The 27,120-nt window shown below is 40.7% G+C and overlaps 2 protein-coding genes across 20 annotated transcripts in view; both read right to left on the bottom strand.

Moving 5' to 3' along the window:
• The window catches only part of CHPT1 (choline phosphotransferase 1), a 31,321-nt gene extending 25,072 nt beyond the window's left edge, over positions 1-6,249 (bottom strand). Inside the window, exon 1 of one of the 3 annotated variants that reach the window (XR_002804772.2) lies at positions 5,794-6,229. Coding sequence is in view for 2 of the 3 variants with exons in the window: in XM_023631618.2 (XP_023487386.1) it covers positions 5,794-6,066 (273 nt within the window). In the remaining variant the exon portion in view is untranslated. Of the gene's footprint in view, positions 1-5,793 lie in introns of all 3 variants that reach the window. The other 2 variants (XM_023631618.2, XM_070254033.1) reach the window with 2 other exon arrangements.
• An 11,660-nt stretch (positions 6,250-17,909) lies between these two features.
• MYBPC1 (myosin binding protein C1) overlaps positions 17,910-27,120 on the bottom strand; it is an 86,875-nt gene continuing 77,664 nt past the window's right edge. For 6 of the 17 annotated variants that reach the window (XM_070254018.1, XM_070254022.1, XM_070254023.1 and 3 more), the window contains 4 exons: positions 25,637-25,796; positions 24,808-24,944; positions 22,980-23,166; positions 17,910-18,561 (listed from right to left, as the gene is read on the bottom strand). In XM_070254018.1, the coding sequence (XP_070110119.1) occupies positions 18,461-18,561; positions 22,980-23,166; positions 24,808-24,944; positions 25,637-25,796 (585 nt within the window). In that variant the 3' untranslated portion in view covers positions 17,910-18,460. Of the gene's footprint in view, positions 18,562-19,696; positions 19,740-21,152; positions 21,222-22,979; positions 23,167-24,807; positions 24,945-25,636; positions 25,797-27,120 lie in introns of all 17 variants that reach the window. The other 11 variants (XM_070254020.1, XM_005606546.4, XM_070254026.1 and 8 more) reach the window with 3 other exon arrangements.

The following is a 27,120-nucleotide window of genomic DNA, read 5'->3' as shown; positions in this document are numbered from 1 at the left end:
TAAAAATAGAAACTGCATTTATAAGAGGTAGAAAGGAAGGGTGATTCTAGTAATTGTTAAAAGAAAATTCATGGAGTTTCTAATAGACCATGAATGTGACACCACTCGAACCCATATTATGTGCCTGTGATACAGTTAAGACGCTGTTTACTCTGAGCCTGTGCCCGATGGGCATGTCCTTGTTTACAGAGGGAGGGCTCCCACCTGAGGCCTGAAAGGGACCAGAGGCGGTTGCTGGCCAGGAAGGGTAAGATCATTCTCAGGCCAATCAGGAAGGGTCCTACGTGGCTTACTGGTTTCAACCTGGACTTTTGGCCTCAGTTCTGGTTAGAGGCCAGCATTTGAGAACAGCACACCCATTTTCTGGAAACGAGTCAGGGTGAAGCTGGGGAAGGCAAGCAGGCAGTTGGCACAAATGCAGTCCAGCCAGCACTTTAGGGCCAAAGGGGCTTTCTCATGACATTAGAAACCTATAGTACTTTGAAAGGTAGTTTTCCTTCTTTTTATATTTTGTGTGAATAATTTTCTTTCTAACCTCCTTTAGCACTTACTGGAGTTCTTGTTGAAAATGCCAGCCTCTCTCCGTGCTAAGGGGAACAGGAAGGGAGAGGGGTTTGAAGAGAATCTCTGGGCCAGATCTGTTACCATCATCAAGTCTACTGGATGCTTTCACATCGGTAACTTCACAAAACCCACGTGGTTAGAGCCTTACACCCAGGTCAAATACACCACGAGTGGGATTTAAAGCTCCTCCCATACACCACAGTGTCTTGTTTCAGCCACACATAAACCAGAATTCTGAAGAAGCAGCAGCTTATTCCTTGGGAATAAAGTATAGGAAAGCCACAGGAATCAAAGGGACAAATCCCAAAGCAAAACCACTCCACATGATGAAGAAATGACAAGCAATAGGATATAATGGAGTATATAAGGAAGCCATTCGCTTTAAAACTAATTCGGCCTGACCTTGTTCTTCCAAAAAGGTCTGACGTGGCTTGTTGAGCGCGCTTTGTACATCTGTTTTAAACATTTCCAATGTCTCAAAGACAAGAATGATGCCCTTCATGACAGAGATATGGCTTCCCTCCATATTGGCATTTCTTTAAGGATAAGCATTCCTTCCTAGAAACCAAGGATTAATTACCGACCTGCTGTGTTCACCTTGTGTCCACTAACTTGCTGTGCCAGCAAAGCAATCTTGTGACTGTTGTGAAAGGGACATTCCTGTCATATGTGATGTATGCTCTTTGATCCAAGACAGTATATAATCACTCTGTACAGCCCACTTCTTTGGTGTGCTTCCTTCCTTGGGGAAGGAAGCCCTCAGGCTATAGTCCTCAGACCTGGCTCATATAATGAACTCACCTCGATTTTGATTTATAGATTGATTATGGATTGTGACAGGCATTACCTGCAGAAGCTTCTTCCAGACAGGGCTGGGACTAGGGTGAGGCAAGTGAGGTGCCCAGGCTGCAGAATTTAAGGAGGCATTTACTCTCAAGGTCTTGCACGTGCCTCACTCTAGTCCCTGCCCTGTTTCTACAGCTTTCACCTCCTGAAAGTTTGGAGTGTATATTTTGTTTTAGTAAGAGAGGTCACTCCCTTATAAGAGTCCTACCTTAATAAGTGATGTTTGATATGTTATTGAGCTGGTTAAAAAAAATAAACGAGGGCCATAGGTGATAAAAAAAAAAAAAGGAAATATACTAGATTTCAAAGAAACCAAACCTATAAAAACATCTGAGCAGGAATCTACAGATTACTGCCTTATCTTACTATTCCCCCAATAAATAACTTGTTATTCCCCCAATAAATAGCTCTTTATAGTGCAAAGCCAACTATAATATGAATTATTCAGAGAATAGACAATTTCTTAAAGTCTTTCTGACTTACTCTGATATACTTGATTTTTAGTTTGACTTTCTATCTTCATAAACAGAAGAAATGTATCATTCAATGCCCTTTGACCTGACCATAAGCTAGGAACTTGTCTGCTATAAACATATTCTTAACAGAGGGCAGAACAAAAACATTTAATCAAATAAGCTTAAAGGACAACGGAGCCACAGTTTACCCCAGTCAAAACTAAGCGTATGAGTGTTTTGTAGTAGAGAATGCTACTAGGCTGGAATCTCAAGAATTAGATTTGAATCACTGAGTTTTCTCATATACAAATGTAGGAACTGCATTAAATAAACTCTAAGGTCCTTTCAAACCCTAAGAGTCTGTGATTCTATTTTAGGATTAGGCAGCCCAGGAATGGGGGCCAAGGAGTACACACAGAGTAGCATTCAGAGAAAACTGCTTCATCAAGGTGAGGAGGCCATTAGGTTCTTGCTTTCTCTATTCACGCTAATTCTTGCTTCCTCTTGTTAAAATTACCCAGGCCAAACAACTGATAAGTATTTCATCTAAGACCAGCAAAAGCTGAATAAGGATGGGAAAACATCATCTCCCAAGATTACATATTGTTATTTCATTCATGCAGTCAATAATTTAGCAAATATTTCCTAAGCATCTGCTTTATGCAAGGCACTGTGCTGTGGTGAAGGAACAGATGGGCAATCACTGTCTTAACTTAAAATTGGGGAAGTTGTCCTGCTCAATAAGGACACACATAACCAAAATAAAATGGAGAAGTTCCACAGGAGAGCTACAAGGCCCTGTGGTGGAAGCACAGCTTTCTGGCTTGGAATCCTGGTCCCGACTGAACGTTATGTAACTTGGAAGAGGTTAATTTCCCTTCAGTTTCCTCATCTACAAAATGGGGATAATACTATTGTCTTTTCATAAAGTTGTTGAGAGAATTAAATGAGACAATAGACAAAAGCAGCATAAAATAATGCCTAGTACACAGTTGACAACTAAATGTTAGTTATTACTGTTGTTATTATTGGAGTTTAGATGAATAAGTGGTTGATTTGACTCTGGAGAAGGAAAAAAACATTCTTAAGGAAGTAGTGTTAGAAGTGGGCAATGAAAGATGGAAGTGGGGCAGAAGAAAGGAAGCAGAAGGAGAAAAGAGAGGGGCAAGAAGGAGAGAAATCCTGCTATAGTAAGTAGTTCAATTTGGCTGGAGTGGAAAGTTCCTTAACAGAAACGGTGGCATGAAATGCAGTTCAGGGCTCCATTGTAGAAGCTTAATATAAATCATTTAACTTTTTTCTATTAATTTCCCTTCATCCCCAGTCATGTCCTAGAAATTAACACAGTAGTTTAAAAATAGATCAAATGTTATTATTACTATAGATACGTAGTCAGCATTATGTCCTATATGGGGAAAGAAGCGCAAGCATCAGAGTCCAAAAACTTTCTGTGTGCTTCTTGACCTCTTCTGGAAACAATCTGTCGATTCTGAAAAAGCACTAAGAATTCTTAAGTCTAAGAAACAGAAAACAAGTTCCAAGCTAGGTAAAATCACTTAACCCTCCAGGCCTCAATTTTCTCTTAATAAAAATATATACTACTATTACTTCCGGATGGATGGATAGAAGAAATACTCAAATGGTGGGAAGGGCATTCTAGGAAGGGAAACAACTTGCCGACCTCCTTGGGTTGACATAAGACACAAACCCAACAATGGATGTGAAAGCGCTTCACATACCTGATAAATATTATATAAAATGTTAGGTATTTTTCCTACATGCCATGTAAAGGGAGGTAGGAACTCCAGAAGAAAAGATGGTGGTATATGGTTAAAAAAAAAAAAAAAAAAAGTAGCTTTGGGGTCAGACAACTTAAATCTGAATGCTTCCGGGTCCTGTCATTAACTAGCCCTGTGACCTGGAAGCAAAATAGCCGCAACTGCTACGATTTTTCTTGCTACTGCTGGGATTTTGTCAAACAGGCAATGCGAATCCTGTGATGGTGTTCCCCTCCCTGCTCCAGGCACTTAGAAGCATGTGCAGGATCTAATTACATTTCAGAAACTCTTCTCAATTTCATCTTATTATTTTAACCCTTTCTCTCCCCTTTTGGGCCATTATGATTTTTTTTTTAATACCTCAGGTCCCCCACTCCCTTTGTTTTCTAAATGAGGCTGAGCCTAAAAATCAATTAATCATAATTTGACCTCTTCCATCAGGCCTCCCTGACATCCCTAAACAGAATCGCTTGGACTTGCTTGTATGCCCTGCTTTTTGTAAGCGCTCCACAAATGGTTCCTAAATTAATAATAATATTGAGATGTTCATAATTTAACTCACAAATATCAGAAACATAGTATAGTTTAGTTCTTGACAAGAACGTCTGCCAAGAAATCATATATAATAAACATATCCTTTAACTGTCAAGCTATGTTTAAAATGTTAGTGCCCTGGGTGGATTCCGACTCCTAGCGCCCCTGTGTACAGCAGAGTGGAACCCTGCCCAGTGTTTTGCACCATCCTCTCACCTTCTGGTGCTCTATCAGACATGCTCCACTGCTGTTCATAGGCTTTTCATGGCCAATTCTTTCAGCAGTGGGTGGCCAGGTCCTTCTTCCTAGTCTGTCTTAGCCTGGAAGCTCCACTGAAACCTGTCCACCATGGGTGTCCCTGCTGGTATTTGAAATACCGGTGGCATAGCTTTCAGCATCACAGCAACACACAGCCGCCACAGTATGACCACCGACAGACGGGTGATGTGGTTCCCTGACCAGGAAATGAATGCAGTCAGAGGTGGTGAGAGCAAAGAATCTTAACCACTAGACCACCAGAGCTGGAGTGCTCAAAATGTAGGCTCCATCAAATATTTTTAAAAATGGATGCGGGTATGGAGGGCATGGAATATTTCCACTGTATTCCTGCTATCCAACCTCAACTCGAATTAGTTCTCCACAGGACCTATACTCAAATATCATTATAAAGGGATTTCACTATTTGGAGGGCAAAGAAAAGAAAGCAATGTCACAGAATGTGCAGTGTAATATTTATCCCATGTCCTCTAAAAAGCTACAGATAGAAGGGAACTCCCCCCGCCTCCCGTCCCCTCCCCACTCAGCCATAAGGGGTGCTTCTGACGAACAGTAGGTCAAAGCCCGCATTATTTATTCTTCTTATTTCGGACATATGTCAAATACTCATTGCTAATAAAATTTGTTGGCTTTTATGATCTCTGGGCCATGATGATAAGGATTATTACCTCGCTTAGTTTTTCACGAAAAGTCAATAAAACAAGGAGGAAGTTCCTTCTTAAAAGCACCTTATCTTTGATCAGTGCCACCAGTAATTTCAGGATCACTACCGCAACCTTTGACAAACAGGATTACGAAAGTGTCCGAAGGGTATCTCGGGCTTGGCCAAGCGGACGACAAGCCCTGGTGCCTGGTAGGACAGAGATGGGGGTGTTCAGTCCCTAGTGTGCAAAGTAACCGACAGCTTGTCCATCCCACAGCTTGGCGCCGGAGCGGGTGGCGGCCAGGCAGGCAGGGCCCGGCACGCAGTGGCCCACACAGCCCCCTCCGCCGCCCGGGGGAGGCTGGGGGTGGACCCAAGACTGTGGCAGTGACCTTGACAGCCTCTCCGCCGCCCGGGGGGCGGCGGGCTCAGGGTGGACACGGGACTGGGGTAGTGGCGTCACAGCCCCTGGGCGGCCCGGGAAGTCTGGGGCGGACAGCGGCGCCGGGGCAGTGGCCGTGTCCGTCCCTCCGCGGCCCCGAGAGGCTCAGCCGCGCGGGGGTCTCCCCGGTCCCCGGGCGCCTCCAGTGGCGAGACCGCGGCGCACCCGGGGCGGGGCTCGGGCGGGGGACGCGGGGCTCCGGGGGACAGCAGTTGGGGGTCCGGCCGCGGGCCGCGGGCGGGCGGCGGGCCCTACCTCCTCGGTGGCCGTGGGGCAGTAGGAGATGAGCACGAGCGTGGTGAGGAGGTTGATGGCGAGGCCCAGCAGCGTGATGGAGTTGGGGGCCATCCACAGCGGGACCCACTGGAGCAGCCAGGTCCAGTAGAGCTGCAGCGGCGGCTCGAGCAGCGAGGCGCCCGTGGCGCTGTAGCGGTGCTCCTCCAGCCGCCGCAGCTGCGCCGCGCTCAGCGGCTCCGCCAGCGCCTTCAGCCAGCGCGGCGCCGGCCTGGCCGCGGCGCCCGCCGTCATGGCCGCCTGCGGGGCCCGCCGCTGCGAGGGAGCGCGGCCCGCGCCGGGCGCCAGGGCGGGCCGAGGCCGAGGGCGGGGCCGGGGCCGGGGCTCGCGGCCGGGGCCTGCGCCGGCGGGGTGGAAGCCGCCGGTCCGGCCCGCTGGGCCGAGGTCGAGGTCAGCCCGGGCCGCCCCTGGTCCCGGGCCCCCGCCCCCAGTGCGGCGGCGGCGGGGCGGCGGCTCCGGCCGCGGGCGGGGGCGGGGCCTCGGGGGCGGGGCCCCGGGGGAGGGCTGGGGAGAGCCGGGCGAGGCGGCAGGGAGGGCAGGGTCGGCTCCCGCAGCCCACCGGCTCGCCATTAGGGCTCCGCAGACAGTAACGTTCTCATTGGTCCGCAGGCCCCTGACTTTCCCGAGGGCCTCCTGCACCTGTCTCTAAGGTCAGATTCTTCTCCCGGGACGTCTGGCAGCGCTCCCCGGAGGGAAGTCTTCTCGCTGGCCGAACCGTCAGGAAGCTGCTTCCTCCAACTTGTGGCGTGTACGACTCCGTTCTCCGAGTGCGCGTATGCTCTGGCCTTTGGCTAGCCGCAGCAGGACGATGCTGCCTGCAGAGCCTGGGGGGTTTTGTGTGAGAACATGATTTTGCACATCTTGGGTCACCGGCATGATGGTCCGCGCAAAGAGAAATCCTGCTTGATAAACCTACAAGCACAGTTCTCCCTTCCAGCCCAGAGGACAGGGGCCCTGCCGTGTATCAGCTCTAGAGAACGCTCACTGCGGATTCAGGCTTCAGAGACCAAGGTGTTGAAATGAAAAATCAGACTGGGAAACACTAAGAAGGGGACTGAATGGTTGAAACCCAAATGCCCATTTGTCAGAGCATTTAATACCAATAGCAATGGATATTTTTACACACACCCTTCCCTGGGAATAGAGGGCAGGGATCCAGGCAGTGTCCTCCTACTGCACGGTGCAGCAAGCACACTTGTCATACAGTGGAAGTTCACCAGCCCCTTACCTCACAACGCACCCATTTAGACAGGGGATATCCTGTCACAAACATGTGATATTGCACAATCTGAGATAAGCCTGCCACTTGCCTCCTTCACTTCGTGGTTCTGATCTTCATGCAATTTTATAAGGCATAGGACAAGGTCAGAAATTCCTTTAAGAGCGTTGTGTTGTGCAGCGTCTATCAGGAGATGCAGTTTGTCCCACAGGATTCATCACATCTCAAGGAGGGGCCAGCAAACTACTCCCCAGACCACCACGTGTTTTCATACAGCCCAAGAACTAGGCATGGTTTTTACATTTTTAAATGATCGACAAAAAATCAAAAGGGGAATTTTTTGTGATGCAAAATGATATGAAATTCATACTGCAGTGCCATGAATAAAGCTGTCTTTATGCCTTATGTATTGTTTGTGACTGCTTTCTTACTCCAAAGGCAGAGTTCAGTGGTTATGACAGACACTGTGTGGCCTGCAAAACCTCAAATATTTACTGTCTGGCCCTTTACAGAAAAAAGTTTGGCAACCCCTGCCTTAGAGCAATGTGAGGGTGACTACAGACCACCCCATTCATTGAATATACACATCTCCTAACCTTTTTTTTTTAAAAAAGTTTTTTTTCTTTTTTCTCTCCAAAGCCCCCCGGTACATACTTGTGTATTTTTAGCTGTAGGTCCTTCTAGTTGTGGCATATGGGACACCGCCTCAGAATGGCCTGATGAGCGGTGCCATGTAGGCGCCCAGGATCCGAACCTGTGAAACCCTGGGCCGCCGAAGGGGAGTGTGCAACTTAACCACTTGGCCACGGGCCGGCCCGTCACCTAACCTTTGAGGTGAGAAATGATGCTCACAAATGCAGGAGAGAAATCAGAATGACAGAGATCCACTTTTAACTATGGTGGTTTTATGTAGAGTAAATGTGGAGCTACCTACTTTTTAATTTATCAATGCCATGAATTATCCAATGAAAAATCCTCTTCCACGTTAATAAAATTTAACTATATTGCAGATAATTTCTAATGTACATCATAAAGAAAATGAAAAGACAAGCCATGAACTGGGAAAAGGTATTTCCCTCAAAGAAAATCCATAATGACTAGTACCCAGATTATATAGAGAACTCCTGAAAATCAATGAGAAAAAGAAAAGCAATCACCTGGGCTTATGTTCAGGTACCTATAAGAAAAACCCCAAAACATGGTGACATAACAAAAATAGAAGTTTCTTTCTCTCACACACAATAGAAGTCTAGAATTGGCAGCCCTAGTGGTTCCACGGTCATGAGGAACTCAGGTTCTTCTTTCTTTCTGCTCCATCTGTCTTCTGACTGACTTGTACCTACAGAGTCATCTCTTGGTTCTGAATGGCTGCTGGAGCTCTAGCCATCCTATTTGCATTTCAAGCAGCAGGAAAGAGGAATAGGATAAGGAAAAAAGGTAGATACCACTAAGCTGAGCCAGCAAAATAGGGTGCTTTTCCAGAAGTCCCAAACAGCACTTCTATGTACATTCCATTGGCTAGAACTTAATCACGTGGGCTACCTAAGTACAAGTGTTAGCAAAGGAGAGCAGATGGGTACAACCATTTTGAAAAACAGTCTACCATTATCTGCTAAGGTTGAAGGTGCACATAGTCTGTAACACCCCAATTCTCACCCAGGAGTATATCCTAGAGAAATTCTTGCACATGTGTCCTAGGAGACAGTTACAAGAATATTCACAGCACCTTCATACAATAATCAAAAGCTGTAAATAACCTAAATGTCCACCAGTACTGAGTGGATAAATATGCTGTGACGTTTTCACATAATATTATATAGCAAGTTTAATATAGTAGTGGGAAATTAATAAACTAGAGCTACACTTCTTAGCATGGGTTAATTTCACAAGCATAATGTTGAGTGAAAAGAAATGTGTGTCATAGAAAAAAGCCTGCAGCATGATTTCAATTATATGAAGCTTGAAAACATACAAGACTTTGCATTTAGGAATATGTACCTAGGTGGCAAAGCTATGAAGAAAAGGAAAAAATGATAAATACAGTTTCTGAGAGTGGTTACTCCTGATAGGAAGGGAAATGGGACTATTGAGGGGCACACAGATGGCTTCAAAGTATTAGAAATTGTATTAGTTAGGATACAAAACTACAGTGGCCTAAACAAGATAGAAGTTAATTTTTCTCTCACCTAATGTCAGAGCACACAATCCAGGGCTGGTATAGCAGCACCAAGGAGTTAGGGACACAGATTTCTTCCATTTTATTAGTCTGCCACCCTTAGGATGTTGCCCTTTTCCTTATAGTTGAAACAGCTGGCTACAACTTCCAACCAAGTGGAAGAAGGAAAAAGAGAAGGGGATGTTGTGCTCCTTTCCTTGTAAGGGCATGGCGTACAGTTGCACAGATCACTTCTGCTCTCATCTCATTGGCCAGAACCTGGTCACATGGCTACACCTAGCTGTAAGGGAGGCTGGAAATGTAGTCTTTAGCTGGCCAAACATTTGCCCAGCTAAAAATTGTCTATTATTATTGAAAAGTGAGAGAATGGATATTGGATAGCCATCTAACTGTCTTAAGCAAGGTTTTTAAACTAGGTAGTAGGAACATGATATTCATTTTACTATTATTTATACTATATATGTATAATCATTTTCTTTTGAAAATATAGAATATTTCATTATTAACAAGTACTAAAAGTAATAAAAACTTAAAAAGCACATTTTCTTTAACATTCATGCTCCTAAGCTGCTTTTCCCCTGTTTTTCTGGTGAATTTTTGGAAATTTCAATTTTGTTTTTGAAGATTGCCACCTGAGCTAACATCTGTTGCCAATCTTCTTTTCTTTTTTTTCTTCTTCACCCCAAAGCCTCCCAGTACATAGTTATATGTCCTCCTTGTAGGTCCTTCTGGTTGTGCTATGTGGGATGCTGCCTCAGCATGGCTTGGTAAGTGGTACTATGTCCGCACCCAGGATCTGAACTGGTGAAGCCCTGTGCTGTGGAAATGGAGCCTGCAAACTTAACCACTCAGCCATGGGGCCAGCCCCTGGAAATTTCAAGTTAATTCAAGACATACTAAGACATATCTATCTAATGTCAAAGAAAAGTAGATTTGAGATTTCCTATTATTTTGTCTTGCATCATGACTTCCTTTGATTATCATGATTTATTACATGGTGATTGATGTATACAATTTTCCCTTTTCCTGAACATGGTAGCTCACATTTATGAGCTCCTATGCTATGCCAGGCACTGTTCTAAGCATCAGGAGTTATTTCACTTAATCCTCACAAAAATTCTAGGAAGTGGGTACGATTTTTATGCTCATTTTGCAGATGAGGACATAGGATCACAGTGGTTCAATAACTTGCCCATGATTGCTAGAATTTTGGTGAAGCCAGGATTCCAGCCCATGGAGTCAGAGTCCAGGGCATATACCCCTAACCATCACTAAATGCCACCTAATAAGTTATACCAATTAAATATCAGACTTGGATATTTTTATCAATATTGAACAGTCCAGTTTCTATATATCATGTAGGTTTTATCCCATTCCAGTTCATTCTAAATAATATGTAAAGAGTTATTTTATGAAATTTACTAAACCTGATTATGTATTCTCTTGCTCAGAAGCCTTTGGTAAAGTCTAACCTGCCTAGCTTGGCATTTAAAGGCCAAATCTACCTTTCCAGTCTTACCTCCCAAATGTCTCTTTCGTCACTCCCCTCCCTAAGTCCCATGCTCCAGCTTCATGGATCCATTAGCTATTCCCAAACACACTCGGCACTTTTTCATGCCCTCATTTGCTCCCTGGGCTTGGGGAGTACCCTCCATCCCTCATCATCCCTAAATCGTTGCCCATCAGTCAAGACTCAGCTTAAATTCCACTTTCTTTGAGATGGCCTCTCAGATTCTTTCAATTTGACCTCTCATGCTTCCACGCAACCAGAGTACTTTATACTTGTAATCCAGTCTGTTTTACCACTTATTTATATACTGATCTGCCTCTCACCGAGCTTAGAGTGCTGGGGCCGCATACCTGCACTGAGTGTGTTCCTCAATGCCTGGCACCCAGTCGACATACATAATTATTTAAACTTTTATTTTGAAATAATTATAGACTCACAGGAAGCTGTGAAAATACAGAGAGATGCCTGTGCTCTTCTCCCAGCCTCCCCCAATGGTGACATCTTACATATCCATAGAACAACAGGCATCCAGACATTTTTATTTGATTGTTTAGCTGAATTGAATTCCTTTCCCAAAGGAGAAAAGACATTTTGGTTTCACTACTTGTTCTTTTTGTGTAACTTTCACTCACATTTCAAATCATCTTCCTCAGCTTCCTCAACATTTAGGCCAACATCCTACAAAATGTTAAACAGTCTCATTTGGCCAGATTAGGTGAAGCTTGTGTGAAATAACCCCTTGAAAAAGCTACTGACTTCCATTGGTTTGGAAAAAGTCATTGGTTGAAATTAAAAAATCACCCGGCTAGACTTTCGATGTAACAGAATTTTACCATTCAGGGAGTCAAAGGATCTGTGTAAATGCTTAGAGCTTTGGACTCATAGGTTGGAGTATTCATGAAAATTAGTATAGTTCTGTGGTGTAAATACTTTCCTTTTTTCATTTAGTTGCTTTATGTTTTTATAGTTTTGTACTTTGAGATTCTAAAGTCCAAATTTTATAGAACCATGATGGCTTACAAAATACATGAGCAGACACGCAGTGTTCAACAATAGATTGGCAAAAACCTTTCCTCTCCTCTCTAGAAATGCTTAATTTCCCGGACAAGATCAGAAAACAAAATTTCACAATAGAATCCGAGATGTTGTAATTGTGCTTTTTATCTAAAATTGCCAAAGCAATTTAGGGTTAAGGAAACTGATTTCCCTCAGAGACACAATTTTTAGCAGTCTTGTTTATATCTTTTAATCATTTTTTATTTATCTTTTTCTGAGTTCACGTCCTACTGCTTTGAAATATTTTCATGGTATGATTTGAAGAGCACTAGAGGGAATCCCCTTTCTCAAAAATTCCTTCTTCAGCAATCTGGGGTGCCTAAAGTCTCACAATGAGAGTTCTTCCTGCCTTTGGGTAGAGCTTTTACAAACAACAGATCTGGTCATATTTTGACGTTAAGTTAGGTTCTTATCAGGAATACCTTAGGAAGGATACTTTATCAGAATGTCTTTCCTTTGGGACAGCTGAGAGAGAATGGCCTTGAATAAATATTTATGCAAGGCACTAGAGAGAAAGAGGGCTGGTGCTGAACCTCTCCAACATGACATCCCCTGGGGATCCTGTGATGATATAGGTTCCGAATTAGTGGATCTGGACGGTGAGAGTGGAGCCAAGAGTTTTCTTTCCTAACAAGCTCCCAGGTGATGTCAATGCTGCTGATCACTGGACCACATTTTGAGTAATGTCATAGTCATAAACCCCTCTGGGAATGTTTAACTGAGTAACCCTCATGGGTGGAGCACTGCTCCGAGCAAGCCCCCTGAGCCCCGGGGGCAACGGGGATGGAAAGAAAGAAGAGAGAAAAGACTCAGAGGGCAATTAATGGATGAGAAAGACCAGCTTGACTCAATGTTGCTTAGGGCTGGTCCTTCCAGGCCGAAGAAGGATAGATGGATGGATAGGTAGAAAGATAGATAGATCAGAGACAGATAGATAAATAGATAGATAGATGTTTAAGATTTTCTATTTTATTTTTATATTCTATTTTACATATATATTTAAAACTCATTGTATAATACTATCTTCAGTGTAATTGAGATCTACCTGTTGGTCCTTGGTGAGTGTTGAGTGCTGGTTGTTGATGAGGCTTTTCTAAGTTTATGCTGTGCTTCCCAGACTGGGGTACCTTTAGCTCCGGGACAAAATGCCTAGAACAACATCCATTTGAAGATCTGGGAAGAAAAAAGTGTTCTTCTATTAAAATAAACTCACATATCATGAAGAAGAATACAGCATGTGGATCAATTTTAATGAATAAGCATATGAGAGGTTGTGGCAGGGGCTTCTGGCTACGCTCTCCCATCTTGGTTTTCCAAACGTGGTTTTCCTTTCTTCTGCAAAGAAGAATGCAGCAGTAGCGGACTGGGTTAAGAAACCGTTACTGAGATAATGCCTTTGAAACACATAAGTAGGCGTTATTTTCTTTTTATTGTTGATTTTCTGGTTGCCGTTTCCTCTTTCTTTAGTTCCTGGCCTGTCTGGATTTATTTTTGTCTCACTGCTCTTGACTGCTCTTCCCTCTGTACAAATAATAACGTGTTAGTCTGTCCTCCTTTTCTCCCTCCTGCTTGATGTTGATCCTTGGTCTAGGCCTTCACTGAGCCCCTTCTTGCCATGTCACCCTGGTCTGTCTATCAATTTTGCTTAACATCTTCAGGCAGTGGAGTTACTAAGGGCAGACTTTGGGTGAGAGCCTGTGCTTGCCACTATGAGGACTTGATAATCATGCAAAGACCTTGGGAACAACTTATCTCACCAATAAACTTCTACTTCTACTGCTCTGTGATGTTTATTGAGCCCTAGCCATAAGCTTTCAAGTGCATAAAAATAACTGCACAGATAGGCTCTGCCCCTTCTTGATAACCTCCGCTATTACCCCCACTGCCTCCAGCTCAGAGGTACCTCCCAGTGCAGGAATGGGAACTGAATTTACAATGACACCCAGTGGACCCTCAGGAGTGGGGTTGGAATGACCAACCCAATGGTACCTCATCCCATAGCCTGCAGTGGATACATTATTTGGCTTTCTAGTGCCTGGAATTTTCCAGATGACCGCATGACTTCAAATCAGCTTTGGTTTATTTTGAAACATGGCTCCTTTCCAATTATCCCTTGTCCCAATATTCCAAGAGGGATGCCTCACAAAGTCTAAAAGTCTGAAAGTTCTTTCCCTTGCCACAGCCTTGCTGGGAACCCTAGTTATTTTTTCCTCTTAATTAACTTAAAAAATTTTAAGCCAAGGTTTTTAAATTGATATATAATGTCTTTAAGATGTTTTCCTGGGCTCCGAGACTAGGATGAAGGTGAGAGTAAAGTAATGAAAAGAGGGAATCTCTTGCCTGTGGATAGCTAAGTGCTTATCTACAAAGAACAGACAGAGTCTTTCCAAAGCTACTGCGTGGGAGAAAAAGAAGTTATAATCAATTATGCACTTGAGTGCGAGATTTTTAATGACTCGAGTCAGCCAGTGCCCCAAGTCCTCTGGGGCAACCCCTCTGGGAATGTTTAACTGAGTAACCCTCTGGGAGTGTTGAAATGCCTTGTTGCCTCTCTGGTATTTTGTCCCTGGTAAGCTACTCCAGATAGAAGAAAAATATTCAGCTAGGCCAGGGCATTTGGGGACAGAGAGGGAGATCATCAGGTGACTTTCAGAGAGTAATGACAGCCCTTAGAATCAGCAGAACTGACGGTCCCATTAGCAGTTTGTTTCTCTAGTCCATTCTAAGTTATTGAAGTTTAATTACAAAGGATTTTATAAATACCTACATGTAACAATCACCTGAATCTTTGGCATAAAGATGGTAATTAGTGGTCCAGCTAAAAGAAGGAAATGAAAAAAAAGGTAGAGTTCAATTTACAATCAATTAATATTATAGGGAGAATTGGTGGGAAGACTATCTGGTCTTATTATTCCTTATTCTACTCCTACTCCTAGGAAAAAGAGGCCGAACCTGTATTTCTAGAATTCCATCCAGGGGAACTTAAATGAGGAAGGAGAGGGAGGGGCAGGCCTGGAGTTTGGTGAGTAGGAAGGAGGAAGTGATGGTGGAGAGGTGAGAGTGACGTTGGAGGGTAGAGGAGGGGGAGGAGGGGATATAGCAAAGGGAACAGAGGTGGTTGGGGCTCCCTGACTCCTAACTTCTGTGACTCCTATACATAAATATTTAGAAGTTATCAATCAAGCTAACAGATGGTTAATAAAATAGTTGTATCCTTCAGTCTTCACGAGGATACCCTCATAATGACCTGGAAGGGCAGGTTTGAATGTAGAATTATCCGATTCTTCAGAGAAACTTCCTAGAATATCACAGCTCACTGCAGTCTTGGGTCTCCCTGCCCTTTGCATCCCAGCTCCTTCCTGAACCACACCATAAGGGGTCTCAGGTGCACACATGTAGATGCCCCAGCCTCAAGCACAAACTCCAGTCACACCCCCTACACCCCAACCTCCTGGCAAACAGATGCCTTTAGGCTACCCCTTGGGCCTCAGGGTGCTTATATTGGCCACATGGTTCTTCCTTGAGAGGTTGAATCCAGTGGAAAATCCCACAAAGTCCCTAAAAGTGGGCTTGGGTGCAGTCTCTAAGAAGGAGTGGTGTGATAAGGGTTTCAAGTAGGCACATCCCCTTAGCTCTAAAGCCTTCTTGCCTCGTGGAGGGAGATATAGCTGGAGGAGGGCCAGAGTAAGGCTCTTGAAAGTTCAGAGGTCCTTCTTGCCCAGGTCCAAGGTTGGTACTAAGTGGTAGAACTGTCCAGTGTTCCCATAAGGAACATCTTTGAAAGGAGCAGATAAATAGATAGGCGATGGCCTTGGAAGTTGAAAGACCCCAGGTCCACACTCGTCCAGGAAGTTTCAGAGTCACCTTTGAGTGGACTATACTAGGTTGGACCACAGACATTTTTGCAGTCACCAGTGTAGACTGAAATGGAGAGACTTTCCTTCTTTCCATTTTCTAGGCACTAGGAAAGATCCCAGTTGTCCCGGGGCCTGAGGACCCCCAAGAAGGACAGAGAGAATTTCTCAATCTCCCTGGCTAGTGGGGAACTCAGACACATATTTAATTTGATTTAGAAGAATAAAGTCATGTGGCATGTCCTGTACTCCATCCTAGTATGATACATACATGGATAATAATAAATACATAAACCACATTATCCAACTTCTGAGTCCTTATAGTGCTCTCTTACACCTGCATTCTGCCCTGTTTATGTGTTTCCCTTTGTGTTCTAGTCTCATACATTATAAATTCCTTGAAGGCATCAAGTGGCTAATTCGTCACTGGGTTCCTATGAATCCGTCACGGTGCCATGCACACATCAGACATTCATTATCTAATTTGCTGAGCTGAATAGACTGTTTCAGAATTCAATTTAAAAATGAGTGGGGGGCTGGCCCCGTGGCCGAGTGGTTAAGTTTGCGTGCTCCGCTGCAGGCGGCCCAGTGTTTCGTTGGTTCGAATCCTGGGCGCGGACATGGCACTGCTCATCAAACCACGCTGAGGCAGCTTCCCACATGCCACAACTAGAAGGACTCACAATGAAGAATATACAACTATGTACTGGGGGGCTTTGGGGAGAAAAAGGAAAAAAATAAAATCTTAAAAAAAAAAAGAGTGGTTAAAGACATATTACCTTATTCCAATGTTTCTTGGAATTAGTTGGTTTTTTTTTCTATTTCTGTATTCATTTAGATGAAAACATTCATTAAGCTTTCTTTTAAAGTAAGTAAATAAGTGTGATCCTTTAAAAAATTTAATGAGTGCTTACTTCCCAAAAAGAATTCTTGGTAAATTTCTGTGATATATAATTTTTCCTTATTAGAGGGAAATTTAAACAAATTTAGAACAAAGTTGTAGGCAAGCTAATAGCAATGGCCGTTTCTGACATTTTTTGTTCTTTGTAGTTTCAAAATAGACTTTTTCTTCTGTGCTGAAACTTTGCGGTGTGTAGTGTCCTTAATATGAGGAGAGATTATATGTATAAAAATAACATTATCTAGTACAAAATATCGTTAGAGAGTATAAGCCATGACTGGGGAACCAATATTCTGTAAGGGTGCTTTATAGACACTTTAAGGCAATGTTTATAAATGACCTAACAACCTTGATCATGACTTGGCAAAATTGGTCAATGAGTGTTGGAATTAGGCAACCAGCCCAGCTGCTGCACTGGTACTCTGACCCAGCAGCCGGGCTGCGGGGACCACACTGTTGTTTATTTGGTTTTCACACAGAGTTATGGTCTTCATGTCTTTATAGATGAGCCAGACTTCTTTTATGTAAAAAATCTTAGCCAATAATGTGTAAATAGATTTCCTGGTTAAAACGGATGTTTACATAGGGATTGCACACATTATTTTTTCAGAGTTATTGAGAACATGGGATGATAGCCAATATTCTTAACAACCAGTAAGGCAAGATAACCAACCAATCAGAATAGAAAAAGGGGCAACCACCATAATTTGGACAAGAACTCGAATTTTCCCATGCTGTTCCCAAATGTACTGCAACTACCTGGATCATCCTCTCCTTTCCTTTATGAGCCCCAGATCAATCCAGAGGCATGACCACCATCACAACTTCCCAGCTCTAAACTGGAAAGGAAGTAGAGCAGATATTTTAAAATGTTGTCCCAGAATGCTATGGGCCCACCTACAGGTCACAATGTATTTAGCTCTTACAACAAAAGACCAAAAAGAAAGAAAGGAGGGAGGCAAGGGAGTAGACACTAATGGTGTGGTCCCTTCCTCACACTTCTCCTCCACTCCCTTCACTGAAACTTTCTCTATAACATCAGGAAGAGTGAAGGACATTGCCGAAAAGATCACGGGCTTGTACAAAGGTTTCTCAGCTTCTACGTTTTTGAAGAAGGTTTCCATCAGTTTGGATGGATGCCATGAGCAAACTCTAAATCTGTAACTGCTCTGGAGCCTGCAACAGCTCTTTGTCACTATGACCAGCTGTTTTGGCAGGAGCGCTGGTGGATTTGGCCAGGATGCCATGCCAGACACACAGTCGAGGTCAGGCCTGAGTTTGGTAGCATACTGACTCCCAGGTTTTTGTCCTCTGTTCTGTCTCATCACACAATCCCAAACACATAAACGAATACTGTGTCATTTCATCATAAACACTTCAGATTTATTGTGCCATTTATTGAATACATTTTCTCTTCTGTTGGGAAAACTTGTCTGAAAGACTTTAAGAAGTCTTTTAGTGAATTCAAATGGGAAAAAGGGCACAGAGCCACTGGTGTTGAGCAGGGCTGTGTGAAATAAACAACTCTGCCATGCTTAGAAAAATCTATTAGATCAAGAGAAAGGTGTGTTTTCAAGTGGTGTGTTGTACTATATGTTTTACTCTGGAAAGAAAAAAAGCATTTACAGCCTACTATTTTAAACTAAAACAATTGGTTTGCTTATTCTATAGTTTGCATTTTTGTAAAGTACAGTGCCCAAGCATAGACAATGAAGACCAAAATGCTGACTTCAAATGAGATTTTGTTTGCAATTTTTAATTAAGCAATCCGTGCAAACCGTTTTTTTTTTTCTTCAACATTAGGAGGAAAGAAAATGACCACACTTGAGTGCCTGGTGGAAAACCAGAAAATACTTTCTCATTGCAACCAGATTTCAAAGCAGTGAAGTGCGGAGAGGCAGTGCCCAAGCCCTCAATATTCCTCAGGATTGCTTGATTGCAAGTCTCGCAAATATGAATCAATTATGTTAGGAGGCACGCCTTGCAAGAGGAGCCTGCAGAAGGAAAGGCCACCTAGAGAGGACGAAAAGGAAAGGGCAAAGTCAAAAACATCTATGTGAAAAATCGCTGAAATAATACTTCTCGACTAGCTGCCTAGAAATGTGACTAATTGAGTCCCATTATTTACAAAGATTCATTCAGTCTCTACTTGGAAATCTTCTCCTGGGTTTAGTACATTTAGAATTTAAAGCACGTGGCATATTGAAGGAAAAGCAAGTTCCCCCGCAGACTCATAGCAATCTTTTGTTCTCTACTATTAGTCAAACTTAGTTTAAATTCCTAGCTGGATGGAAAGTATTTATTGCTCGTTAAGAGGTCTGGGGATTCCTCCACAGATGATTCAAGTGTTCTGAGTGAATGGCAGCATAAACGCATATCATGTTATGAATCAGCGGGAAGAACTGTTTCCAGTTCGTTAATGTTCAATTAAGCACAAAGAGTTCCGATTCAGGCACACTGGAGAAGAAAAAAGGACTACTCCTTTAACTTGGGCTATTTATACATTGTCAAAAATTGGAAATATTTTGTTAAAAATAGTAAAACCTGTCCAATACATTCTGAAGGTGAGAGAAACACCTACAAATATCTCATACTTACCTTCCGTGTTTCTGAACTACATTTAAAAAGTAAAAGTACCCTTCACAAGAGAACCCATGAAACTATAAAAATTCATGGTCGTTTAGAGAAGTGTTTCACTACTTGCTAATAAATTCACGTCCAGACAAAAACAGCATGCCATTTGAACATTCTTAAAACTTCTTTAATGCAAATTTGGGAAAGTCATTCTCCTTTTTTTTAAAAAAAAATTCAAGTCACATATTGGTAGAAATGATGCCATTTATGTACATGTCCATTCCTTGATGCAAAGAGCTCAGGATGCTTGAATATCACTCATTTTCATCTACATTAAATGCTTTAATTCATGCTCTACTGCATTCAACAACTAGCTTCATGTCAACAGGAGATTGTGGTAAGTACTAGCTGTTAATTTCAAGATACTGAAATACAAATTAAAACTACAAAGTTAGAGATTTTAAATAGTCTATTTTCATTGCATTACATAATGAAAATCATGCCATACTCCACAGGCTTTGTATGGCTTATGACAGTCATAAGCTTCATATGCCAAAACCATATGAAAGCTTACCTTAGATGATAATATACATTCAAAAATCCTTACTGTGCTACGACTAAGGAAAAGAGAGAGAAAGAGAGAGAGAAGTTGTAAGCATTAATAAAGTGCTAAAACCAAAGTTGAGTATTTGTTGGATGAAATTATGGTCACGATTATGATGAGGTGATTTCATTAATCCTTAGTCATGTGAAGGATGTAGGAAAAATAGAAGCGCATGGAATGAAGGGCAGGGATCCAGTCACTTCAAAAGGATCATTAATATGTAAAACATTTATTAATATGCACAACTACTTTGCCTGAACAGGTGGCAAAGCCTATTTCATTGTACAGGGAATATTTACATAAGAGCTTCCAAACCATAAGCTTAAAAAAAAAACCCTACAACATATATATATTTTGTTTTTCAACAAAAGAAAAACATAGGCAATAGACAAAGCATTAGTATACATATATATATGTTGAAATTCTAAAAGGCAAAATTATCAAGTAGATATAAATATTAGACTAATGTATTCTATAATATAGTATTCTTAACTAATTATATATGACTGATTTAAATAAACACAAGGCTTAAACAAACTTAGGCTAGAACGTATAATCTATAAAACTTTAAAGAAAGAGCCCTAATTCTTTCCTTTTTTGAAAGCTGACATTATCTCTGGGAATTCAGAGAGTAAATATTGTAAACTCAAGCATAGATGTACGCCATTAGAGTTTACATCCATTCATTAACCCAGCCCCAAAGAACTTCTTAATTCACTCTTCCAAATAGGGGTGAATCATATGTATACAATAGGACTCATTTATCACTTAATACACTTAGTAAGGGGGCATAGGATTTTCTTTCCATTTAAGTTCATGAATATATGAAATAATCTTGGTCCCACGAAAATATCAAAATGTCCAGCAGATAGATGCATTATAGATAGTCTACTGGTGAATTTTTCACTGAAAATATTAAATATAAAAATTTCCCAATATTGGATCTATTTTTACTTATGTCCTCTCCTATCAAAATGCCCAGAATACTTTTTCTACAGCTTAGCAATTTAAAGATGTTCAGTTTTCTGAATTTCAACATGGCTCTAAGGAGCCTACACTGGAAATTATCTTAAAGGAAGAACAACATATCTCTTTACATTTGAAAATGAAAATATTAAAGAAATGTCATTGATTCCCAAATTTCGATAATCTTATGTCTAAAATGAGGTCATTTTCAAATGTAAGTTTTCTGGCTTTATTTATGGGGACCTGTGGTATGGTACTTAGTTTTCTGACGAAACTTAGTTCCTATGTTACTTAATATCCTTGAATAATTTGGCCTTCCTTATTCATGGCATAAACACTTATGCCATGAGCTGCTAAGAAATACAATTAAAAGCAAATGAGAAAGTCAAGCTTTACATGCAAAGTGCTATTTCATGTAAGAGGAATGGAACGGAAAGAAGAAATATGGTGGGATATGAACTTTAAAAAACCTGTTGCTGCCCCTCCAGGAAGACTGGTTGTCCAGGGGTATTTACTCCTTGATATATCACTGCAGAATTAGAATATTTGTACTGGTATTTATTTATTCTCGGTTGACATTCTTACCTTTATTTTTTTCACAGCTTAACTTGATTCAAGTCACCTATTATCAGATAACAATCTGATGATAAACAATCTTGGCTTTACTTTCAGGACCAAAAGCTTTTACTAATATATCACAATTGATACCTTTTTATGAACTTATGTACTAGAATACATTATTTATATTATTAAGCAATTACTATACAATTTACTATACAGTTACTATAAAAAATATATCTATATGCAAAACGTTATTTGCTTTTATGGAGGATCCCAAATATTGCACCATCTATGAATTCATCATTTTATATCATTAGCAACATCCAATTAGTTTCAAAGCATGCAGAAGTGGTACTGGGTTTTTTTGTTTGTTTTTTGGGTGTTGAAATGTAGGTACCAACAATACCCTGGAACTAATAAGGCTAGGGGTTTAGAAACCAGATATGCTTGCAACTGGACCTTAACCTGCATTTAAAGCTAATAAACAGCTAAAATAATAACATTAAATTTATAAGCATTATCTCAATAGTAAGGTTTGAAATTTTCTAAGACTATTATATGCTTTTATATTTGAAAGGAAAAAAATTAAAAACCTTTTTCTTATCACTCAATTATGAATCTACTATACTGTATTACCTGAGGAGGAACAGAAATCATAAGAGAAAGAATACCGTTTTTCAAAACTTATAAAAGGAAAAAATTTTTTTCAAGAAATTTACTATACTTTATTCTAAATTTAGGACTAAAAAACTCTTTTTTTTTTTTAACATAAATACCCTAAGCACTTACTATGTTTTTTTCTAAAACAGATATTTGCAAATTTATCTTTCTGACTTTTAGATCATAATTTCCTCATTATAGAGAGGTAGGAAAAATAAAGACTTCAGTTATCACAGAATGGCAGTACAATAGAATAAGATAAGAGAAAAGACGTTAGGATCATGTCACCTATTATTTCATAATGGTGACTCTGACAGCTGTAGGAATTCTTATGGTATCCCAAAGTAGGTTTTGATTGTCAAGAAAAACTTCAGTATAAAAATTATATGCAATTAATATTAAAATGTATTAAGAAGACAAGTTATGTTGAGACCTTTTTTTTACTACATAAATCCTTATATGTTTTCTTAGTTTACATTAGTTGCAACACTTCTAAAAACTAGTATAAATGACAAGCATACCTATAAATAGAAATTCTCTAGTGAGATTTTAAAAGCAACTGGTTATAATATGTGTGTGCTATAGTCTATATGTGTAATATTAAACACGAAATTAGCAAGCTTACCCACATATATATTGCAAGTTTCACAAAATAGTAAATTCATTAAAAGTAGTGTAAATTCCTTAATTGCAGTTTCTTTAGATAAGTTTTTGCACTAGGCGTCTATTTATAGATGGACTATAGCACCAAAGCAATACCCCCTTAACTTTATTCATTCTTCCCATGCTGTGCACAAACCAGCATTCCACTGAAACTAATATTCCTTTAGTTAACAAGAATTGCAAGAGATAAAAATGTCTATTTAAATAATAAAGTTGCCTTCAACAAATAAATCAGGGTGAATGCAAAATGTAAAAATGTCCTCTCTCCCCTGCCCCAAATTCTCTCCCCACTTCCTCCTCCACCCCAGAACATTTGGGTAAACAATTTGCATTTTGCAGTGAGGACAATAATCAAATGATTTCCTTTCATTTTAGTCTATGCACGAGATCTTGGATGTCATACCTTTCACCTCCAGTTTACATTCGATCTCCACTGTCCCGAGGTCGTTGACTGCTTTGCAGCTGTAAGTGCCTCCATCATAGGGGCTGGGCTTGCGAATCTCCAGAGTACAGACCCCTTGGTTGCTGAACATCCTGTATCTTGGATCATCCACAATAGTAACTTTGTTTTTCATCCAGGTTATTTTGGGCTGAAGTTAAGGTTGAAGTAAATTAGGTCAAAACATATCTATACTTATCCTAATAATAGATCATCAAAGCCAGTGACAGAATTTTAAAGCATGGCTTAGAAAGAAAGTACATCTAAGAAGAACTCACATTTACTTAAGGACTGTTTCTTTCAAATTAAATTGTACTCAATACTTGGGAAGAAAGCAAATGAGCAGTTCTGAAGAAGCAAGCCAGGTTCTTCAGAGGACAGGTCTGGGTAATCTTCCCAAACGGGTTCAGTTACATTCACATTTGATTCACAGGTCCATGAGCTTAACTCATCCTAGTGAGTGCGTATTACTGGGCATTTTTTCAGAGAATCCCCATAAGATGTCATAACCGTCTGATGTTCTCCACTTCCTTTTCCTGATATTCTTTTCTAACTCACTATGGGCTGCTTATATCTCCTCACCATTTAATCTCTCCTTTGACATCTGTGTATGTTATCGTTAGGTGGCAATGGATCTACTCCAACCAGGAAATTCAAGATCAGTAGTGACCCTATTGCCCAGGAAGGTGACTCCATTCTGCTTAACCTCTGAACTACATTTGACATCATTGACCCTCCACTCTTTTCTCATATTGTCTTCTCCTTCCTTCTGTAAATACACACCGTCCACATTCTCTCTTACACCTCTTATATGATTTGGCTTTGCTTAGACCCTGTCTCTTTCACACTGTCATCTTCCTCCTTCCACCTTTCAAATGAGAGCATTCACTGAGTCATACCTTTGTCCTTGACTTTTTGCTCACTACCTTCTTTCCTCAATGACATTCCTTCCTAGAGCTTCGGCTCAGAGGGGTGGAATGTAGCACCCTCGTGCCTGGGGACTCCTAAACTGAAAGTCACAGCACTGGACTTTCTCCGAAGCTCCAGTGAACCTCTCCTCCACCCACTGGCCATCCCCACCTGGATATACCAGCATCACTTCTAACTAAACATGAATCAGCATCTTCCTCCCATGCTCATTTTGGCTTCTGTCTTTTCTTCCCTATTTCCGTTCACGGTATATGCGGGGAAAATACCACTGTTTGCATTTTTTCCAAATTCTAGGGCACTTCCCCTCAGTGCCACCCAGGAATAGATATCTCTATGGGCAACATTCATTAATCTGTTGTTCTTTTCAAATGCCAACAACATGAAACCTTAAAACTTTTCTAAATCTCTTCAATCCCTTCCCAGTACTCTGTACCCTTATTACAGCACAGTTTAAATTCTGCCTTGCATTATAACGTCATCATTATTTGCTTTAACCTATTTCAGAAAACTTGATGAATCAACATTACCACCTAATTTTTCAGGTGAAACAATATTATTTCCATCTCCTTACCTCTTAGTTCTTGTAAAAATGAATGGTTTGATTTGACCTTAGAAAGTATCTCTTAGTAAAGAAATATAAGCATTTTTTGTTACTACATTTAAATAGTGTACTTAATTATCCAACACCACCACCCCGAACTCCCTTTCTAGCCCAGAAAAAGACACAAATAGCAGTCAGAAGTTCAGTTTATATTATTACTTACAATTACAACATGGCAAATGTAAAAGAGGGAGTTTGGGGTTAATTCTTAAACTTAATATGATAAAAACAAAAACAAAAACAAATACAAATACACGGTACCTTAGGATTTCCTCTCACACTGCAGTTCAGGGTGGCATTGTAACCAGCTACAGCGTAGGTGTTAACCAAAGGCTGGGTGAACATGGGCGCCTCTGTGAAATCAAAGTCTTCATACACTGGATTCTTGTAGATCTTACCTTAAATACGAGCATTAAAAATATACAAAAATATACAAATACAAGCATTAAAAATATACACTTTTCTTGGCATACTTTACTCATGATTAAAACTTCCCTGAAACTCGTGAAAACATGAACGAAGGCCACATGGCATTCATTCTGAAGGGTACAAATGTACAGCCAATCACACATAGGGCAGAAAGCCAGAGTGGTCATCTGAAACTGAACAAATTTTGAGAAGAATTCGGTGTCTGAGTATTTTGATCAGCAATGTGCTCTAATGTGAAAATAATGAGGAAGAGCTTGCAGGACAGTGGTTAATGAGGAAATGAAACAATAAGGATGGAATTCAGCTTCTCTTTCCTTTGCAGAGTGGGTCTCATCTGTAGCTCCATGGAAGGTGTCCAAGAATAAAAGTAACCCAAGTTCAAGAAGTAAATGTGTACTTTATCCTATTCTGGGCATTTATAGACCTATTGCCCATAAGTTGGAATGAATTAAAGCTTACATTTAAAAATGCAATAAATAATATAATTTTTCTTAAAACTTTTACTCATAAAATTAAAATTTCACTTGGATATTTTTACCATAATTTAAAAATGTGAGTTTATCATTTTCTTTTCCCCTTTCATTACATTTCTTCTCTTAGTCTTCTCGGTCTAGTCATTGAAAACCAAGGTTTCCAAATGTCCAGTCCACTGTCAACTCACCATCCTTGGCAATCACGGCACTCTCTTTAGTCATCGTTGCATCCTCACTGAGGCCGCACATGTTTTCAGCAAAGACCCGGAAGTAGTATTCATTTCCTATAACCAGTTCAGAAATGGTGGCACTGGTTCGGTGATAATGCTCAATGACAGTGAACCATTCCTGAAAGAAAAAAATAATAATTTGAGGAAAATCACCTAGAAATACACAACCATTCCACTTGTTGTTTAGAATAAATAATAGGGATGTTTCATTAACTAAAAGAAAAATAGCACTAATTTTTATACTGAGAGTAACAACAATGTAAATATAATTTGTTTAATACTTTATAATTGATTTTCACTTGATTATGTAATTTAATCTTCATTTGCACATCAGAGTCATATACCCTAGAAGTCAACTACTACCTTTATATTTTCTTCATAACTGCAGTGTCTGTCCTCTGTCCACATGTCTATCTTTTGTATATCAAAGTATAATTATAAAATTTTAGTGCTAGCTTATCTATTCTGAGGAAGAGATGAAACTAAATCACTAGAGAAAAATTAATATTGCCCAATAAATTTGCCTAATATGGTTAACTTAGGCTCCTTCAGGTTTTTGCTCAGTTATCACCTCTTCCCTAAGTGTTCACCCTCCAACCGCTCCATCTCCACCACGTTGGTCCCTTAACCTGGTTGAGTTTTCTTCACAGCACTTGCTACGTTAGATTATATTATATACTCACTATTTTATTTGTTTACTCCCTATGCCCCCACTGGAATGGACACACGATGATGGTAAAAATGGACTTTTTTCCTCACCCTTGTGTCCCCAGTGCTTATTAAAATGCCTGACACAGAGTAGGTACTGCACAAAATAACTGTTTATTGGACACTTGAACAAATGGATGAATGAGAAGCTAAAGCTATATTAATTTTTTCAATTTTTTTCTTCATCATACCAAGAAATATAATAGTTTCAAAGTTTACCTTGCAACCAGTATAAAACTGCATGCACCACATGTTTCATACCACCATGTCTCATACCAGTATGAGAAAATACATTTTCTGGCAATAAGTTCATAAAGAAAAAGGATTTTCCTTGCAACTTTTAGGGGCCATCATTATCTCTGTATTTTGGATATTTTTAAGACATGAGACAAAGGAAGTTATTCCCCCCTTTATTCCCAAAGCACTTTATGCAAACCTTTATTCCATCAATTATACTGTTTTATCATTTGGTTTTACATCTTTCTTCTTGCCTAGGCTGTGAGTGCTCCTTGCAAGAACAGGAGCTGTCTTTTTTTTTTTTTTGATCCAGCAGCTAGAACACTGCTCAACATATAGTAAATGAGTGAATAAATGAGTGTGTTGGCACATGTGATGAAAACAATGTTTACGGAAGGTATGAATGGGCACAGGAATTTAAGTGAAGAACAGCATCTGTAGCTACAACGAGACAACGGCGTGGTTATCTCCTGGGATGTACACTGGGCAGAGTGAAC

This window comes from Equus caballus, chromosome 28 (genome assembly GCF_041296265.1).
Source record: "Equus caballus isolate H_3958 breed thoroughbred chromosome 28, TB-T2T, whole genome shotgun sequence".
Taxonomy (NCBI): Eukaryota; Metazoa; Chordata; class Mammalia; order Perissodactyla; family Equidae; genus Equus; species Equus caballus.
Note: the sequence above shows the minus strand (reverse complement) of the source record. Positions and strands in the feature narration are given on the sequence as shown.